General features: G+C 33.1%; 1 protein-coding gene across 4 annotated transcripts in view; it reads left to right on the forward strand.

Moving 5' to 3' along the window:
* The window catches only part of LOC135218315 (lysine-specific demethylase 2A-like), a 198,793-nt gene that overhangs the window by 150,824 nt on the left and 26,651 nt on the right, over positions 1-21,318 (forward strand). For all 4 annotated transcript variants that reach the window (XM_064254539.1, XM_064254541.1, XM_064254540.1 and 1 more), the window contains one exon: positions 2,370-2,471. In XM_064254539.1, coding sequence (XP_064110609.1) covers positions 2,370-2,471 — 102 coding nt within the window. The remainder of the gene's footprint in view (positions 1-2,369; positions 2,472-21,318) is intronic.

A 21,318-nucleotide genomic window follows, 5' to 3' on the forward strand; every position in this document is an offset into this window, starting at 1 on the left:
GTTATCTAACAACGCAAAAACTTAGTTTTGTTAATTATGTATACTGGAAACAAGCAATGATTTTTTCATTATTTGCGCTTTTGGACTGTTATAAACTGCGCATCCCAAGCTAGTGTATTCATTGCTCGGAAACTAGTTCCGCATATGAGACGTCACTAAAAAAATTTAAAAAATATGACATAAAAAGTGTCGAAAATCATCATAACCTCAAAATTTTTGTTGTAATCTAACCCAAAAACTTATTTTTATTAATATACTGTGCTAAACTATAAAGGATTCTTATCATAGTATGCGTTTTTTAAAAGCGTCGTTAACTCGGAGTGTCGGAAGCGTCAGCGTCGTAACCTCGGAACAAGCGTCGTAACCCAGGGCGGATTTTTCAATGAATATTTAAGAAAAAGCGTCGTAACCTCAGAACGTCGTAAGCCGGACCCGTCGTAACCCGGGGACCGCCTGTATTCTACATAAAATTGCGCACATTTTCATATATAAAACTTTATGTAATGGCTAATTTAAAATGGTGCAAGCATTACGACAATCAGACGAAAAAATTCCTTTAAATCAAAATATTGTGCTAGAGACTTCCAATTTGTTGCAAAATAAAGGTAAATGATGGAATATTACTAGAATGTAAGAGTTTTTGCTTAAATTGCGTTTTTTTACCATTTCGGTCTAGTCAAAGTTGACTGAAGGTTGATATTTTGGCACTTATTGTTATTTATATGAAAATATTTCAAAACTGATAAAAGCTACAACCATGGGTGGTTTTTAGTTGTATTCTACATGAAATTGTGCACATTTCCATATATAAAACTTTATGTAACAGCTAATTTAAAATGGTGCAAACATTACGACAATCTGACAAAAAAATTTATGATTTTTTCGGAAGAGTTACCGCGCGGACGACGTAAGGAAAAAGTTTTTTTCATAAATTCACCATAAATCGAAATATTGTGCTAGACTCCCAATTTCTTGCAGAATGAAGGTAAAATGATTGAATATTACTAGGATATAAGAGTTTTAGCTTACAATTGCTTTTTTCGACCATTTTGGTAGAGTCAAAGTTGACCGAAGGTTGAAATTTTGGCACTTATCGTTATTTATATGAAAATATTTCAAAATGATTAAAGCTACAACCATGAGTTGTTGTTGTTGTTGTTTTTTTTTTTTTTCTACTACATGAAATTGCGCACATTTTCATATATAATACTCCATGTAATGGCTAATATAAAATGGTGCAAAAATTATGTCAAAGTGATGAAATAATTTCTGAGATGTCGCTGATACTTTTTAGTGCGAGAAGAAAGAAATTCACGCTTGCGCGCCTAGGTAACGATTGTAAACAAAACAACGCCTTGATCCGTGAGCTCCCAGCATCCCCAAAGGCGTGTGATTCAAAAGTTTTCGCCTAGTAGGCCTATGAGTATTTTTCCGCGAATTTTAAAAACTTTTTTTTTATATCGACATACCATACGTCCAATCGGCACCCAACAGACAATTTATATTGACATTTAATACGTCCAATCATCATTAAAGGGTTAATGAAGGTTTTTGCTTATCAGCACCCCACTGAGAAAACCACCACTCCCCCACCACCACCACACCACCACCACCACCACCGATAACCGGGGACTGTCTGTACATGCATTTGTGGAAGGAGCAAGAGCTAAAGTGATCCTGGTCATTAAAAGAACCCACGATGAAGTGGAGCCTCAACGTAGCAGAATTGGTTACTTAACAGCATTGCCCAAAGTCTTAAACAAAATATTTTGTACTTCATGGAGAAATCCAGTAAGTACAAATTTCCAGCTCAAGTGTACTACTAAAGATTTAAAACTTGAATAAACAATAATGCTATTGCATAAACAGCTCAATAATGGCATACCTTCTTTTTCTGAGAAGAACAAAGAAGTTCACTAGATAGCAGTCATACAGTATGGGATAGTAATGTGGGTATCATACTCAGGACTGGTTGTGTAGCAGAGGTCTTGATCTTGATTACTTAGCTGTGAATGAATATTTCCTCATCCCCAGGAGTAAGGCAGTATGTGGTTATAAGGCTGTGATAAAAGTAAACAAGTCAAGAAAAATTGTCAGAAACCTGTTAACATACAATTTCAGTTTGCCTCTATGGGCTAAAACTAGACACACACTTTTCTTACCATTTTTACTCAGAAATAAACTTACTTTGCTGTTATTGAACCACGAGAATGGTGAAAAATGGATTTGTAGGTAGCTATGTATAAACTAATTATGTAAAACTCTTATCATTGCACATAATTGTCACCATGTTAAAATGATTTTGTATGCCATGCTGTTTCATATTTAGAATGCCTATTTACATATTTCATAACTCTCTTTTAATACAGTCAGATGTTGAAGACCCTGACGTAAAAGTGAAGCTAGAAACTGCTGAGGATGGAACCGAATTAAAGAAGTCTGATGTGGCTGGAGGAAAGACCAAAGAGGAGGTAAAGGTTACTGATGATAGTGTTACTATTAAAGAGGAGGTAAAGACGTGATAGTTGTTGATTTTGGTGACTCTTGATTGATTACCAATTGGAGAGAGGAAAGGGGAGGAAGGGTCTGGTAAACAACTTGCTCTCCTTTTTTTTTTTATCTTTAATTTGCTCTTCCTCCCATTCCTCCTTGAGTTGCCATTACCTCTGTGTTATGTACTATATTGTTACACTGCTTCTTGGGTCCTTCTGGTTAATATAGTAAATATTATACAGTATAATTACACATCTATATGCCAAGCAATTGACATTCACAGACATCAATCATTTGTAAATATGTAGCATTTGTCCATCCAGTTTACATTCACCAGAAAATGTATTTATCAAACTGTTAAAGCTCTTTGATTTATTTGTTTGTAGGTTGGAGAGATCTTTAATGGAGAATTATTTGCTTTTGTATATATGTGCATTCACATATATTCCTTTTTCTGCTTGTTAAAAGCAGTGGTCACGAGGAGAGGTCTTAATAGTCCTTGAGATTTCACATCTGCACTAGATGCAGCTGGTTGTTGATAAGATTTATTTTTTAGTTTATTTTCCCATTTACAATATAGCTACATTAAGCAAAATCTGTTATACTTTGGCTTTGGTTTTAAAGCATACTGTAATATTTTAGTGCCACAAACTTGATTCAGTTTAAACTAAATGTCAAAAAATACTTTTATTTTGTATTTTTGTACTTATAAAATGTAAGCCATAACTGATGGCTCCCCATTTTGCTTGGATACTTCAGTTCTGATTTGTTTATTGTAAATGGATTTTCACTAACTTTTCTAGTAGGCTTCGTACAAATTTAACTGGCAGAGATTTGTGAAGTTTTGTTTTTTTTCCCAGTAATTTATTGGGGACAGGTTTTGGTTCCTTCTAACTACCATAGGCTGTTTGTTCAAATACAGTTCAGTATGTCTTTTTACACGTAAAAAACTGTTACTTTAATTTTGGACGGGAGGAAACCGTAGTTCCTTTGGAAACAATGTCGTCTTTGTAAGGTCAGGGATGTGTTGCCAGTTTTCATTGGTTTAGCTGAAAGTGAAATATTAGATAACTTGGATTGAGGCAATTAGGTATAGAGCAAACATATTTAAAAATCATCTATTTTGTTATTCAAATGGAGTTTTAGTCCATTTTTATTATGTGCAATTACTGCCTGTCTCCTTGGTTTGTTTCAGTAGTCTAGGTAAACTACCTTTCTTGGAGCATGTCATAGACCATACTTTAGACTGCTGACTGTAACAAATATTTTCTGATAACTCAAGCTTCCTGCCTAAATTTTGGGATAGAGCATGATACTACAAGTCTCCAAAGCCTACTGTAGCACCTTTATAAACCTTAAAGGACACACCATGTATTATTGTGGTTATTCTTGAATTTGGTATAATGGTGACTGCAATAATTTCAATACTAACTACTGCTAAAGTGGTTAAGTTTTACACTTGCATATAGTTATTGACATGGGATAATTATTGGAAATGGGTTCTTAATCTCAATAAATAATTATTTAACCTTAGCGGGAGAATGGCACATTAAAAAATTTATTAAATAATGGTTAGCATTTTCAGGACTTTGTTTTAAAACAGAATGTAATTGCATGTACTAGAAGTAATCAGGACGTTGTCAGTTTTAGTAAGTTGGAACATTAGTTACTGAAGATGATTTGGAAATAGTTACTGACGATGATTTGGAACTAGTTACTGAAGATGAATTGGAAATTTAGTTTTTCAAACTGAAAAGTAGTACTTTAGAATTGATTTTGTTTTTTTATTATGGCTATAATCACTTGAACTGGTGGGACTTGAGAATTATAAATTTGTTTCAGAAAATTGGAGTGGTAGTTGCAATTACTGCAAGATTAATTAGGAATCCTAGTTTGATAATACAAAAGACAGTTTACCTTAATGCAATACCTAATGTTTTCTGGTTAGGTGATATTGCAAGATTACATACAACAGACAGCTTCTGATTGGTCCTCATGAGAAAAGAAATACACGGACTTGAATGGACTGATTTACTTAAAATAAGAATATATAATGTAGAATGTTAAAATCATGAATTCACAGAAAACTACCCAAAAACCATATGATAGAAAACAAAAGCTTTACTGGCTGAAATGCCCCTTTACAGTGCCTTGCAAAATTAATTTGTGGGAGATATCTGAAATGAGAATAGTATTTCCATCTCCCTGTTTCACAGTGAAAACTCAAATTCACATCTTGAGGGTTGAAGCCATGTTTTATACTAGAATTAGTCTGTATTGAATTAAAGAAAAAATTCCACAAGATAATTGTGAATCCCGAGGAAGGAAACTGAAAGAATGATAAAATATAGGTTTCTACGATTTCCAAAGTATTTTTTCAGTTTATCCCCATGTAAGGTTGGAAGTTTAAAATTTGCCGTCGAGTCTGTTAATTGCTTAATGAAAATAAAAAATGTAACTTTCTCAGAGGCAAAATTGTTCCCGGTGAGGTAAAAATGCATCCTTAATCGATTCCTATCACATCAGTTTTCAGGGTTAAATGTGAAACTACTTCCTCTGTCTCGCATTTTCTGCCCGAATCACTATCTTTATTTTGATAAAATCTGTATTCCAGTGTTTCAAGTTGTAAACCCAATAAGTTGGCTCATTTGCTAAAAGTGTGAGATTAGAATCGACCTGATGGATGGCAAAAAGTTTTATACCTGAGCCATGAAGCATGGGGAAAAGTTTACAAAGCCTGAATGGATCTTGGTTTCATGTAGACCATTATTTCCCCTAAATGTTGTCTGTTGATTCTGTGGATTTAATCATACTCGTGACTAGTAGATACTTTTTATTTGTTGTTGATGTAAGCAACTGTTGGGCACTCATTTTTTATACTTTTTATTATCTATTAATCTGGTTGATATAAGCAAGCATGCTGAATAGCTGCAAGGTTCATTGTGACCTCTTGAGTATCTGGTAAAATCTGGATTTTTGAGGCAGCATTTTTTATTTTTATTTTAATGCACCTTGTGTTCTACCAAAATCTCTTTTCATGTCAGTTGACACTTCCATAGTTTAATAGTTGCATGACTTAGTAGAAACCTGAGAAATCAATGGCCTTTGAAAAGTAAGTTTATCATTGACTAATAACTGTATGATACCAAAGTCATCAACTGGTTTAGACATTTAGAAATATCAGATGAGGGCCTCCTTGTCACATTTCACATGCATTATGTATTTATGATGATTTTTTTCTGGATGTTTCCATATATGAGAAAACTTGCTCGCATTTGGTTTATATGGTAATTGCCGTTCTTCCTCTTATCAATCTTGATGGAATTTAAGTAGGGCTTTTATAATTTGTTTTGGCTATGCCATTTTGAGCTCTCCCATCCTGATTCTTTGAAGGATATTTGTAAATATAACCTTTCTTTGTATTACCATAAGGCAGAAAAAGCAGATTTAAATCTCTTGGGCCCTGATGATTCCCAAGAAAGCCCAGCCTGGTGGCTCATAATACCCATACAGACAGTCCCCAGTTATCGGGGGGATTCCATTCCAACATCTTGATAATAAGTGAAAATTGCCGTTTACTGATTTTCAGTGCTTATCGGCTCTGATAACTGGTTAATGGCGCCTCTGTTAGGGGTGTAACTCTGCCAATGTTGTATTATGAGCGCTGATGACTGGAAATTGGTGCATTTCAGCGCCAGAAATCGCACCAAAAAATCTTGAGATTTTCTGCACGAGACAAGATCCATAAAAACCGACGCTGCCAATAACCAGGGGCTGCCTGCGTTTAGTTTGAATTTGTTAAATGTAAATGAAAGAAGCAGGGAGAATCCCATAGCTTTTCTGAGTATGATTAAGGTGGTTTGTTTCAACAGTTGTGTTATAAGGGCAATTTTATACCAAGATAAAGGTTACCTTTGCCACTGAAATTGTGGTTATGCTACTAAAACTCCTTTTCCAAGATATTTGTCTGAAGCATGCATTTGTATTTTCATAAACAGTTATGTAGGGAAAGTTATGTGGAGTATCAAGTTTTCTGAACATTAGGTCCTTCTCAGGTCCAGGTAACTGGATGCAAAATTGTCTTCTGCTTGGAGCAAGCTTAAAGTAACCAGTAGGGATGAGAAGTTTGCATTTATCTCATTTGAGGGATTTTACCCTTCAAGAATTAGTCTTTCTACTTTGATGTTACAGGTAGATATAATGGTAATTAATATACAATACGAGTATCCCAGAAATGCTTTTGCAGAATATTTACTAAAAAGATTTCTGGGTAATAACAAGGGCACAACCTCTAACATACTTGAACCTATTGAAGGTTCAAGGTAGAACTCTTAGCTGAAACTTTGTAGTATATGCTCTACCTAAGATCCACTGCAAAATGAAATTGATGAACCTCTTTAGTACCAAAAATTTGAAGGGAAGGGATGGTAATGGGTAGTCTCTCCTCATTGTTAATCTAACTTAAAAAGTGTTTCCTTTCATATAAGGAATGCATAGGGTTGACCCTTTCATAATCTGTAAGGTTGACTCTAGTATGGTTAAAATATGTCATCGTAGCATCAGTAGGGTGTATGGTATTGAATACTTAACTTGAGGATTGGCACTGTTTAATATATATATAGTAGGATGAAAAGACATGGCATAGGATGTTGGTAAGTAATGTTATTGAAAACATTAATCACTCCAAAATTTTGCATCAATTCAGCTAGTCTTTTAAATTTCAGACAAATGAAATTTGCAGATATTGCTATAGAGAAGAGTCTGTGGCATTGCTCTGCTTGTGAATGTAGAATGCTGGAATACATCAAGAGTAAATGCTTTTATCAATGAGTATTTTAGGCAAAACTGATGGTTCTTAGAGAATATATCTTGTGTCCTTGGGTATAATGCTTTGTGTTTTTCAATTTCATACTTTGCCTTGGTTATCTTTCCACTATGGTTTCTAACTTGAACTTGAGTCTTCTCATGCCATTTAAGACCTAAACCCTCAGGCCAGTCATGTGATATAGAAATATAGTGAGGATCTGCTAAAAAAATTACCATCAAATTGTTCACATAAGGTAATATGATAACGTGCTTTTTCAACATGACTATTTCCCGTTGGTGCCCATAAATTTTGTGGTAATTTAAAAACTTACTTATACCCCAGCACCTACAGTAGAAGATGTAAGGTGTGAAGGTAAAAATTTTCATTGTTGTGGGATTTGCAGACATGCCATGCATGTAACTAAATATAATATTCATTGCCAAATAATGCTTCTTTTCACAGCAGAATAATATGCAGTAGGATCAGCCATCAAAAGGATTAAAGACATGCTCTCACAGATATTGTGTAATTTCCGATTGGAAGTGCTTCAGAATTATCCAAAAAGTACCCTTGCACAATAAATAAAATTTTCACAGTTGGTACACATATAAATGTCAAACAGTACTTGATCTCATTTACATGTACACTTAAGAAATGAGGACATAGTAATTTTATAATCACACTGAATAGATCACACATCTTAAAGAATGTGACATTAAATTCATGCTGTGGTGGCTATGGTATTATAAAATAACAAAATACAACCAAAAGGGAAGGTTCAGTAATGACAAGCAAAAGATATTTTGCCATTACTATCTATATTCTTATGTTTAATTTTTCAAGTTATTTTTACTTTTACTTGTTACTTCAAAATTAGATTCTACCACATAGTTGGTAGTAATGAGCACATTGTTTAAACCTGTGACACCCAATGAATCCATAATCTGGCAATAAATGAAGTTTCCCCAAGGGCTTCCTCAGGATTTTAGTTCTGTTGAGAAAACTTATTGTTCTGTGAAGATGTTAGATGGCAACAAAATATGAAAATAAACTAAAATTGAGAGAAACCCTATACCCATCAGTCAGAAAATAAGGCTCTTATGGCTAATAATTATGAACTTGCAGTAGAAGGCTTCTACTAGCTTCTACTATATTCATTAAAGCCCGCTGGAAAGCTTAAAATTTAAAGATACTCTTACCACCTGGGATGCTGATGTATTTTACAGTATTAGTTGCTATCTAAATAAACTAATATCGGTACGAACTACAGAAGTCAGCTACACATTTGAGCGTCTCCACACTATTCATTATGAAGGACTGAGACTCTGTACTCCTCTTGAATTGTCCCAGATACATTGTTTTAGGCTGTGAACCCACATGGCCTGTGCATCATAACATTGTAACTATGCCAAATGCAATGGAAACAAGCTTGTGGTTCTCCCACAAAGGTTTAGTTGAAGAAAGCAATTGTCATACGCTTAAAGCCATTCCTACCCATCCCAACTAAGCTAATCATCCTGAAGAATTAATAACAATGAGGGTTAGAGTGCCTTTAGAACTAGTTTCCTCCCCTTTGCACTGTCCTTATCAGAAAGTAAATTCATCCGTACCATTTACCTAAAAATTATACGGATAGTATTAAGCATACCACGTGGTAGAACATAAGATGTAAAAGTTCACCCTGTAATATAAACTCATGATTTCAAACAATGCTTCTAAATAAATTCAGCTCTAATTTTTAATTAAAGATATTAAAAAATAAACCACCACAGAAATTTGTCTTCAGTAACTAATAGTATACCATATGTGTCTTGGTGGTTTTTTAAATTTGTAGTAATTTATGATTAGTGACTCAGAATATTGCTGGTGTAAATGGTGAATTACGTTTTGTCACTGCCCATTGGGCATTAAATTAAATTGTGCCAATAAATCAGCAGCCATGGTGACTAGATCATAACTAATTATTTCTCTCAGCGTTTGTGTATTATAAGAGAACTGGGAAAAGAGAGGTGGAAGTTAAGAAGAATTGATAGATGGGTGGGGTTTTAAAGTGGAAGATCATTAATGTTTTGTTTGGCGCGCACTGTACTTATAGAAATTTGAAGAGTTAGTGGAAAATGAGTAGATACGGCATGAATGAAATAGGGAGATGTTGGCCAAACTGCTGTACTGCAAATAAGAAAGTTTCATTAGAAACATAAGCACTGACAAGGAAAATGGTGGACAAGGTCTTGAAAAGGACCCCCATGGAATCTAAACATTCATAGCTGGACTTTGGTAGAAAGATTGTTGTGCATATATAAGATTGTTGTAGGTGTGGTACCTAGAGAGTAAAAAAAAAGGCATCTTGAAGGTTGAGGTGGTCTGGATATATGATGATAAAGAATCAGGAACAGCTAATCAGTAGAGCTGTAAGTAGAATATAAAGTAGCAGGATGGCTGCTGTAGGAAGGCACAGCGGGAAATGGGCCGATTTTAGAGAACTAGGAGTCAATACAGAAACGGTTCAGCTGGAGTGTGAAGAGAATTAATTTTATTTCCAATCCCACAAAGGGAAAAGTCAATGTAAAGATAAGAGGTGACACTATATGAATCCAATTATAAAGTAAAACAGATAAACTCATTGATGCATGAAGGCATTTTTCTTGAAACCAGAACATACTACTAGTTTTATCATTTATTATGACCACCTTATCTGACCCTTGGATGATTATTGAGTATCCCACATGACAGTCCCATATACAGCTTGCAGTTCAACATTTACAAGTAAAAATATTTAAATGCCAAAACTTCAGCCAACAGCAAATGTGAAGTTTTGTATAAAAAAAAATAAATTCAGGAAATCTTTTTAAATACGTACTAATTAAAAAATTCATTAAAGATTGCAGTTTATTAAGGACAAAAATTTAATTTCAAACACCAGCCCCTTGGGCCAAACTACATATGAGTCTGAAGATTATTTCTAGATTTTTTATATTGACTTGTATAACATAGGTAGCCTAACTTGTTTATCAACTGGTTTTTCATGAATTTATTGTATAGCACAGAGAAAGGGTATTCACTGTCACCACAATAAAAAAAAAAAAAAAGTGGGTGGGTGAGTTTCTACACACTTTATAAAGTTTCAAATGTTGTTTATGCATACATGAGTTTTCCCTGCCACATCAAGTTTTGAATGGTTTGATGAAGTAATGTCACTGAGAAACATAACATTTTAGAGATTTTTAACCTCATGGGCTTTTCAAGTAAGTAATAGTTCATTAAAGCCAGAAATTCTGGTCTTTTCCCATAAGCCATGGGTCACAATTTAGATAATGAAAGAGGTTTCACCTGCAAAGAATGTAGTTTCTCAGTCCACAAGCAGCCCAGTGTTAAGAGAGATTTGCATGCCCATCCTCTAATAGGACCTGTAACATTTGTCCCAAGAGCAAAAAACCCTCACTGACATGGGAAGTGAAGAATGGGTATTTGGCCATACATATTTTGTTACTAGTGCGCAAAAACATCCCAGAATTGCAATATGGTAATCAGTCTTTCTTTTAATTCCTAAAATATGTGGATCAGAGAACTTGACTAGTTATTTCAATTATTGTGAATTTGCAATAATGCCCATAATTCTTTGATGGGTGATTTAGTTGTTGGTTTGTACCCATTTGAAAGGGAATTAAATTTTTTTTTATCTTCATATTGTAGCAATAAATTTAATTGCAAGACCATAAATGCATGATGCAGGTATGAGGGATATTTTCCTCTTTGCCTTGAATATTTTTCTTGCTGTTGAGATACTCATATTGAAATTTCTTGATTACTACTAATATAAACCAAGGGATTCCTACCTTTAAGTTTGTATTGCTCTACCCTGATCTTACTAAATACCATTGGCCACTAAAAGAATCTTGTTAAGAGTGATAATGAAGGGAAAAGAAATGTAGGTCTAGAATCATCATCTTGATTAAAGCATTAGCTGTAGCTGAAGACCTTTTGCACTTTATATATTATATATATATATATATATATATATATATATATATATATATATATATATATATATATATATATATATATATATATATATATATATATACACACACACACACACACACACACACACACACACACACACACACACACACACTCTCTCTCTCTCTCTCTTAGTGGGGTAAATTTTTGGGAGTTTTTTATTCTACTTTTGTCAATATTATGATATTGGCATTATTATGTATCAATAATTTCTAAACAGTGTTTTCATGATTCATATAGTGTCATCTTGTCTTGGGTGATATATATTTATTTTTGTAAACAGCCGGTTTGTCTGTAAAATTTTTATTGGAAATTATTGATACCAAACCATATTCATTGTCATTTATTCTAGAAAAGTAGAATTGTTAGTGCTTATGTTAAATTTTTATCAGTGACTAGCCATTTACACCTTATTTTAGTTGTAAGCTTATCATAATGTTGGTGGTTGAAGTATACTACCAAACATTTTTATGCTAAGTTTATCTTGTGCCACTTTTGAAATTACATTTTACATGATCAGTCCAGTCTTGATATAGCTATTTGTAGAAACCTTTGTAAGTATTGGGTCTGGGATGTTTTCAGATGCAAGTGATTTTTGTATTCAAGAGATGGATTTCACTCCCTCTCTCTTTGTTGTAGCTCGGTGGAAGCAGGTTTGGCTTTCTAAAAAAAGACTTGTGAATCTCATACTAGACTAGGAGGGACAAATGGATGCATTCCCTAAAATCTAGTATGGTTCTGTTGACCCAAACATTGTACAGCCTGTTTGTTGGTCAACTGTTGTGAGTTGCCAGGTTGGAGGAGAAATGACTAGATGAGTGTTCATTGCTCTATCAAATTGCATGCCATAAAAATATGAGGGCCTTCAAGGTAATCTTCTCTCCAGTAGGCTGAAACCATTCATAATATTCCCTCGTTCTTTCTCTGTGGCTGAGGGTTTGGCTTTGTCAGATGAATTTTTTTTTAGTGCTAAAAATAATGGCACTTCTAGTCTTTTGTGTGAAAATGAGTATCAAACACTCAGTTCATATGTAGAGGAGGTTGTTGGTTGAACTGTTAGGCATTCAAGGAAACTGTGATCTCACATTTAGTCAGTATTTGTAAGTTGAGCAATTAAATTTGTATACTCTGAGTGAATTGACCCTTGGTAATCATTTATAGGTCAGTTGGCTTTGTAGTTGCTTGTACAGTATGTCATTTAATTTATCATAGTGCATTGAAATATCAGTCTTTTTACATTTCATTTATTTACACCTTTTGTTTGAAGTCTTTCTACAGATTATAGTTGTAGCACAAGTGATTTATTCAACTAAGTGAAGTCTTAATGACTTATCAAAGCACACTTGAACCATTACATCAGGTTTGCTTGATCTCTGATAAGTTTTTTTTTCTTTTAGTTATAATGAAATTATTTGCCATACCTTATAGCGGTCTTGAATCCAGTCATTTATTCTTCCTTACGTGCTAGCTATTTAAATGTCTAGGTCGTTGGCAGTACTTAAATCCTCATAACTTCAGCATATAGTAATTGTATAAAAGTAACTGTCAGTATGAAAATAGTTTGGAATTCTTTATTTTTTAAATATATGGCATTATTAGTCTCTTTGTAACAGGTTGGCTCAAATTTTGTATAAAATGTTGGCAAATATATAAGTAAGTGTAGAATTTGTTTAATTGATCCTATCCAAGTGTGATCTCTGAAGTTCTTGCCAAACTTAAACTTATTTTGCTAAGTCGGGTGGAGCCATTCAGGATTGCATGTTGAACAGTTTTCATACATTGAAAATTAAATTATTTAGAATTTTTTCTGGAATATTTGCGGCCTAAGTTCATCAAAGAAATCAACACAGGAGGATGTTTGAATGTCTTCTGAAAAGTTTTGATATATATTTAATTTTGAAATAGCACAGGTCAGAATTTTCAGTTACAATTAATGTCTTCAATATAGTCAGATGAGATATATAATGTAGATATTTGTTTGTAAGACCACACTTTTTATAGAATTAGTTTGAATAGACAGGTTTAATTGGTGACAATATATTTTGACATGTACAGTCAGTTTCCTGACAAATTGTCCTTTATAATGAGGAATGCCCTTTTATTTTAATGATCCTTGTAGTTAAATTTTAATCTTTAAGAAAACTATCTGCTTCATTTAACAAAAAATTGAAAGAAAAGAGGCAGTTTTGAAGAGCCACAAATTTAGTTCTCTGTGAATTTCAGAGTAATTTTATTGTGAAGTACTTTTATAACGCATGGTTGTACTTCATGGGATCAAGCAAGAATTTGAGTGTATGAGAAAAATGGGAAGTGGAGCAAGGTTCATGCAGACATTTAGATAAGAAGAAACGGGTGTAGAATAGAAAAGATATTTGAACTTTTAAAGTTAAGAACATGATTTTGCAAGAAAAATTGAATGCTGCATGCAAATCTTTAACCAATTGCTGTTGCTCTTGTGGAGAAAAAGGGAATATTACCTTGAAAGCAGGGCATCTTAAAATGGCAGATGAATTTTAAATTTTAAAGGAGAAGCTTGGTAGCGGGTTTTTATCAGCAGTTTTGGTTTTGCCAGGTTTAGAAGTTTCATTAAATTAAGAGCCAACCTTTTACTAGACTACACATGCCACAATTTAGTGTATAGGTGAAATAATTAAGAAGACATTCAAACTTTTGTAACAGATTGGATCATAAAAAAATTGCTTATGGTGATGATGACTGTGTTCTATGTAATTTTGGAAAGATTTTTTTAAACCTGACACTTATTAGATATTATGATGAAAGAAATAGTTGGTGATGTAGTAAAAGTCTAATAACATACAGTGAAAGCTAAACCTCTTTAAAGTGGACTGATCAGGTTTTTTTTATTTAACTACTATTTTGGAACTGTCCAGAAAGCTTTCATGATAAAAATTTACATGATGTACACATTGCTCTAATGAAGATTGATTTTAAGGAAAAAAACAAAATGTCAGAGAAATGGACAATATTTTGTTTTCAAGTGGGATCTTGAAAAGATTTTTATCCATTACCTGTTTCACACACACACACACACACACACACACATGTATAAGATGACCGTTAGGTAAGATGAGGTAGAAAAATTATGGCAAATTTTCATGAATTTATCTCTTATCTGCATTATGTACATACTCATGTATCGAGACTTTTGAAGACATAGTTTTGAAGTTAATTTTAAGGGGGTTGCATCATACACGAGAGATAAAATTAGCATGTGTAATATTCACATACTAGTATCGTAATAGGAAATACAAACTACAATTATGCATCTTTTCCATGGATCTCTCAAAAAGTTATGCTTTACTTCACTGTACTATTCAATATTTTATGCACAGTATTCTCATGTAATCATACTATTGTTTCATAAAATACAAACAGCAATGATGTTCCATTTGCATTTTTTGTTTTTATGAAAATGGACAATGATATCGTTAAGGAATTTTATGTGGGGGTCATCAGTTTCCCTTTAAAGGTAACCACGGGGAGAAACTTGCATCCCATCTACCGTACACATTACACATTAAAATAACAATTAAATGTGTTCTTTCATGCTCAGTAGTTTTGATTAAAATATTTTTCTCTCCAATTTCATGCCCAGTAGTTTTGATAAGAATATTTTTCCTTCCAATTTTATTGACAGTCTAGTTTGATGGCACAACAAAGTTTGGGGGAGTTTCATCCATGTTGCCAATGCACAATAATTTATAGTCATTAGAAGCTTGAACATTTTGTTTTCTCAGTGTCAGGTACATTTTGCATCTTGAATTTAGCTGATCTTTCCTCCATAGCAAATAAGGGTGTACAGTACATAATATAAAACTATATCGTTCTATCTAACATCATTTGTAACATAAGTAAGGTAATTATTTACTATCATACAATGGTTGAAATGTAAGCAAAACAGCTCTTGTTTTCAGATTCAGTTGTTCATAGTAAAACAACTTTTTCGTTAAGGTCTTTATGGCTGTATGTGTTTTACCTAGAGTATAGCATTACTATCGATAGTTTTATCGCTCTTTTTTTTTTTTTTTTACTTATTTAACTAAAAGATGGGATAAAGAGGTTAGTCTAATATACGATAATTATCATACATTATCGTTCACATGACTGAATTGTTCTAAATTGTAGTAATCCAAAATTGTGTTATTCCACCAAAGTGATAGTGAATTTTTAATGAATAATGAACATTACATTATCCTAAATGTTATTAATACCGTAATTACACTACCATAAACCTGAAAGGTTACTGAAAGAAAAGTTTATGTGAATACAACCATAACTCAAGGGTTACATTTTCTCAGCTGGACTTGCATACATAAAAGCGGATTTCATTGATATTGAATTATTTCTCGAATATGCCAATAATGCATAGTGTAATAATGGTTTTACTATCTTTATTATCGGTTTATATCATAATGTGAATCTTTTCATGTTTGTCTGTGGTTATCTTACCAAAGCCTAGGCTAGCCATCCTGGTGAATTTTAGGATTTAAAGGTCATCTTATATGCAGAAATAAACTATATATAGATTAAGATTTGGGATATAGCTTTAGATTTAAATACATACATTACGTAAGATAGTATATGTAAGTGGTTAACATATCTTTTGATTTTACACTATCAATTGTATGTGTGGTGGTGGTATTGAATTTCTTTAGATAGCTTTTGCTTGTGTAAAGTCACTTTTAAACTGACTTTGATTATGAGCCTGACACTCAAAAGGAAAAATTAATGCAATGAAATTATTGAAAGCTGATAACTTATGTATAACGGCAAAGCTTAAAACCATATGTAGGTTTCGGGTTATATAGTACAGTATTAAATAAAATTGTGGTTTGATTATTTTTGTAGTGCAGTCACACATTTTTTATACAATGTTGAAGCAGAAAGCAGGCGTTTCCAGTATTTGCCTTGACATTATAGAATATAGTAAACCGTAAAAACACTCATTTCATGCATAGTAATTGAATTTTTAAGAATAAGAAACTGCAATACCATGCAATGTACAAACTTTTGCAGAACAGTTGCGCTAACACCCCAGTTTATTTTCCTCTCCTGCAATGTCAAATGCCTAATCCTTTCAGATTTGGATGGCACCCTAAGAAGTAGTCATATACTCCCAACCATTGAGGTTCTGATGTCAGATATCCTTGGGAAACTTTTATATAACATTTTTCTGGTATTTGCATGATGATGTGTGGATGGTATCAAAGCTCCAAAAATTCATCTCCCCCAGAAAGGATGCAGAGCTGGGTACCGGACTGCACTGCATATGTCACTGTCAAGGGATCAAAGGAAAATCATAATTTTTTGCAGCTCTCCCCATGATTAATAGTATAATAAATTGTATAAACAGTACTTGATAAGCTGTCTCTGGAAATGCAGTTATGTATTAAATTATGCTACAGAAAAATCCTTCTACCTGAATTTTCATTAGTATTTGTACAACTAGAAATTTCAATATTCTGCTACCATTAACTCGTGATCATAACTGCAGATTTTTTTTGTGATAATATACCAGCAATTGGCTACAAAAAGGCAACATCATCAGTGCCTTAGCATGAAAATAACTTACTGAAACCAAATCTAAGGAAGATATTGCTAAGCAACTAGCAGTTGACAAAAATTATGTAAAGTGCCTCAAATGAGTTTTGCCAAGGCACAAATCTCGGTTAAGTATCCCAGATGATTCTGTGCTGTACGTATATGTACCCGAAGTTTGAAAAAATCTTAGATTTTTTAATGTTGCATACAGGTTTGTACACTTTTACTAGAATGCAAGTTCAAAAATGATTTTTAAGTACCTTAACTTACCTTATTTTTTTATGAAAAAATTTCCTGCTCATCAAGGACTTCATAGACGAGACATCCTTGTAAGCCATGAAGCTGGAGGTGGTGACCCTTCGGTTCCTTGTAATCCCAAAGATTTTTTCTTTTGAAGACTAGCTATTTTATACCGACACCTTTTATTTAGGTGAGCGAGTCAGAGACTTCTGACATGTCCAATTTAGCAGTTCTCTGGTATCATAGCAATATTTTACTAGAAATAGTGCTAAAGAGGACACATTTCACGGAGCGACACGGCTGAGCCCAGAAATAGATTTTTTTCCTACGTCAAAATCCCTTTATATACAAGTTGTTTAGAGTCCTTGAAATATATAACCAACAAGGTTTTTTTTTTATATACCAACAGGAAACCATAGCCATTCATTTATGGAATGCAAGTTATTTTTTAAATGACCCTCAAAAAAAGAACAGAGCTGAAGATTCTATAATTTAAAATAAGTATCTGTCTGCTTGGTGTCTTTTTGTCAGTTCCTGCCATATTGTATATGGAATTTTATTCAAATGGTAAAATATGTAATGGAAAGGTAGGGTTTTAAAAGCAAATATGTACCTTATGCTTGTAGATAGACTTAAAGTTTTAACTTGCATGGAATGTAAATATAAAAAAGTACAAATATAAATTATGCTTTTTTAATATTAATGAAACTAATATTTTTTCATATTTAATCGTAAGTGGTATTTCCTCAGAAACATTGTTTTCAGTTGTTAGGCACCTGCTTTCTCCCTTCCTCGTTATGTGGCAGCAGAGTATTCTTCTCAAAAGAGTGTTTTCTTAACTTCCCTTACTACTTATTTTTCTTAATCTATTGTCTTCCATCTTTGTGAAGCTACTACTTTCTTGCTTCAAGAAAAATTGTATCGACTGTCTTCTCCGTGGCATGATATGAATTTGTAAACTGATAAATGGGTGAATACAAAGATAGTTGTAAACTGATAAACAGCATGAAACTAAATAAATGATCATCATATGAAAAACCTGTAAGGATCTTGTTAGTATATGTTACACACTGAAATTTATCATGAAAGCTATGAGGTATGCTCACTTTCAAAACTGACAGTATGAACTAGGGTCTGTTTCTTAATTAGTTATTGTGCTCTATTTTAATAATACATCTCAACTGACAGCAGTGGCCCAGGTTCCAAGTTAAGGTTTGAAAATACCCCATAACTAAAACTAGGGCAAATTTTGATAAAATACCTAATAGAGAGATTTGTGAATGCCATACAAAGCTACAGAAATTTAAGATATGTAATTAAATTTTTCAGGTTTGATCATTTTTCCACCCTATTTTAGGTAACCTTTTAAAAGGCAAGTCATATGAAATAGGACTTGCTGACCAACATCAAAAGTGTTGGTGCTCCCAAAAAACAAGATTTTCCTAAAATCTCAATGAGAATTTTAACATTCAGAATACCAAGACCATTGACTTCAGATATTTTTCATCATAAGTGATTCAATCATTTTGATGGAAATGGTTCCGGATATACGTAGTTACAGGTATCTACATACTTGGAAGGTACTTTTATCTTCCTAAGAGGCCATCTAATGTGGCTTTCCTAGAATGGTTAATAATACACAGATCCAAGCCCAAGAAACAAGCTCTTTGTCAGATTTTATGACAAAAAGAATAATGTGGCTAGACCTCTATTTATGAAATTTCATGCAGCTTTCAATATTTTAACACCCACCAGCATTTGAATGTGGTTGCTGTTGGGCATATGTCGTTGTTTTGTATATACAGAGTATTTATGATGTCACTTTTTTCTATTTTGGGATAGAAGGTACTTGACTTGCTTCAGTATGGAAGTAATTGGGGAAACTGCACAACTTTGAGGCAGTAAAAAAAAAAAATAGATGGTACATTTTTCTTGTGGCACCTGTTAAATTTCTCACAAGACAAAGGACTAGAAAAGTATCTTTTGTTTGGAAGTAAAACGATTGAAAATTATTGTTGGCCCTTTTTTATATATCCTTTTCAACCAGTTTTCTTTATTTTCATGGTTGGTTTTATTGGAAAGAATTGGAATACAAAAGACCCAAATTCCTCATGCAAAAGTGGAGTTGAAATCCTCAGTCTTTTTGTTATCATAGTGGCAAGTTGGCATTATGTTGTGTGTGTTTATTAGTAGGATAATAGTGTTCAGTAGTAGGATAGTTGAGAGTTGCAAACAATTTACGTAATTTGGAGACCAAAACTTGTCCTAAAAGTTAGGCTTATTTCCTGCCATAGCTGTGTTATAGCCCTATTTAGGAAGTGTCAAATTAGTCAACTTTGAAATTAATATAAATTTGTTGTGGTATTTTTTTAGGCATTGAAAAGTGTTTGAATAGGCATAGGTTAAAATGAAGATATATTTTGTTCTTTACTTTTAAAAAAAATCACATGTATAAAGGTTTATTAAAGGTGATTATGCTTGACATATTGAAGTTCACTTGCATTAGGACTAATTGTTAGCCTTAATTAGAATATTTTAAAGCACTTGAGTGATCTAACTAGTGTAAGAAAGTATTACAGATTTAATTAAGAAATTGGCATTATTGCTTTAGTTAAAAACTAGTACATAATATTTCTTTATAGTTTGTATTATTAGTTGGGACTATCATTGTGATTCCAAGGTATGTTTCTAAGCAGCTGGCACTCTTGCTTGGGAAATATGCATGATTTTCATTTAATTTAGGTATTGGAGGTTATGTATGTTGAAACTGTAGGAAAAGCTCCTAGGGTTGTATTTATGAAGGAATGCTTATTGCAAAAAAAAAAAAAAAAACAAAATTAAAATTGGATATTTTTCAGCGGATCAAAGGACAGCGGAAGAAAGGCAGGAAGTCCCGCAAAAAGTGTCAATTTGCCTCTTGTGATGTTAATATAAAGACTGGTGATCCTCACTCTATGTGTGTTGAACATGCTTCGTGTACCAAGGAGGGATTGTTCCATCCCTGTGGAATGTGTCTGCCAGCTTTAAGGAAATGGAAACTGAAAAGGGACAAGGAGGTAAATTGGAAGGAAAACTGGTTGAAGTTATATTAGTTCATATTCTTTTTCCCTCCCTTCCCTTTAGATAGCGATAAGGATGAAAATATATCCGTAATGCATGAACCAAAAATTATTTTTTTATATATATGGAATCTTGAAACATGGAAAATAATGTAGTTAGAATTTTGTTGTAGGGTTGTTAGAAAATTTCATGTAATTTTCTTTTCAGTCCTTTGCCTTGATTGAGAATCGTCTGCGACAAATGAAAGAGTTGAAAACGAATCATAATCCACGGGAAATATGGAAGAACAAGAGTGTAAAGGAACAGTGGAAGTTTCCTAATGTATACTTCAGAAAAAACAAAAAAATTTATGGTGCCAAGAAACTTAAGAATACACAAAAATATCTCGATGGAGGGGTATAGAGTGACTGCCATTCTCCCATCCAAAGAAACGATCTCTGGAGAAAGATGCCTTTAATGACTTTTTATTTGCAAAGGATATTTATTAGTACAAGATTTAATAAAAGTTTTGTAATTGATATTAGAAATTTAACTGATAAGGTTTTCCAAGATTAGGTTGGCAAATTTTATCAATATACCTTTTACAGTTCAGTTTACTGATAATTCTTTGATTAAATTAGAAATATAATTCCAATGCACATAAAATTCGTCAGTTTGTTGAGGTATCTTGAAATGTGCAAAAGCCGGAATTGAGTGTTGTTTTTACATTTCGTTGTGTGAATGCTATTAGGTTATATTACAAAGAAGTAAATACTATTACTTTGTCGTTTAAATTATTAATAAAGTAATAAATGAAAGAATTTAGTATGTTTGATGCCCGTTTCCTGTTAATACGACCGGTTAATTTGAGAGCCTGGGGTCATGAAATCTTGCACTTATCACATGAATTTATTTGAAGAAAATAATTTTCATTACCACAGCATGCTGGACTCAGTATGATTGGTACTCGAGAAAAGAAATCTTAGTGTAATTGGTAATTATTAGCTTAAAACTTGCATGTGGCTGTATATAATTAGTCAGTTGCAAAAGAACATCTTAAGTGGAAAATTACCATTTGTTAATAATGCACATACTAGTTAATGAGGTTATAATCCAAAGTTTTAATGGTAAATAATTGCATGGTACAGTTAAATTCT

The sequence above is a fragment of the Macrobrachium nipponense genome, chromosome 9 (genome assembly GCF_015104395.2).
Source record: "Macrobrachium nipponense isolate FS-2020 chromosome 9, ASM1510439v2, whole genome shotgun sequence".
In the NCBI taxonomy this organism is placed as follows: domain Eukaryota; kingdom Metazoa; phylum Arthropoda; class Malacostraca; order Decapoda; family Palaemonidae; genus Macrobrachium; species Macrobrachium nipponense.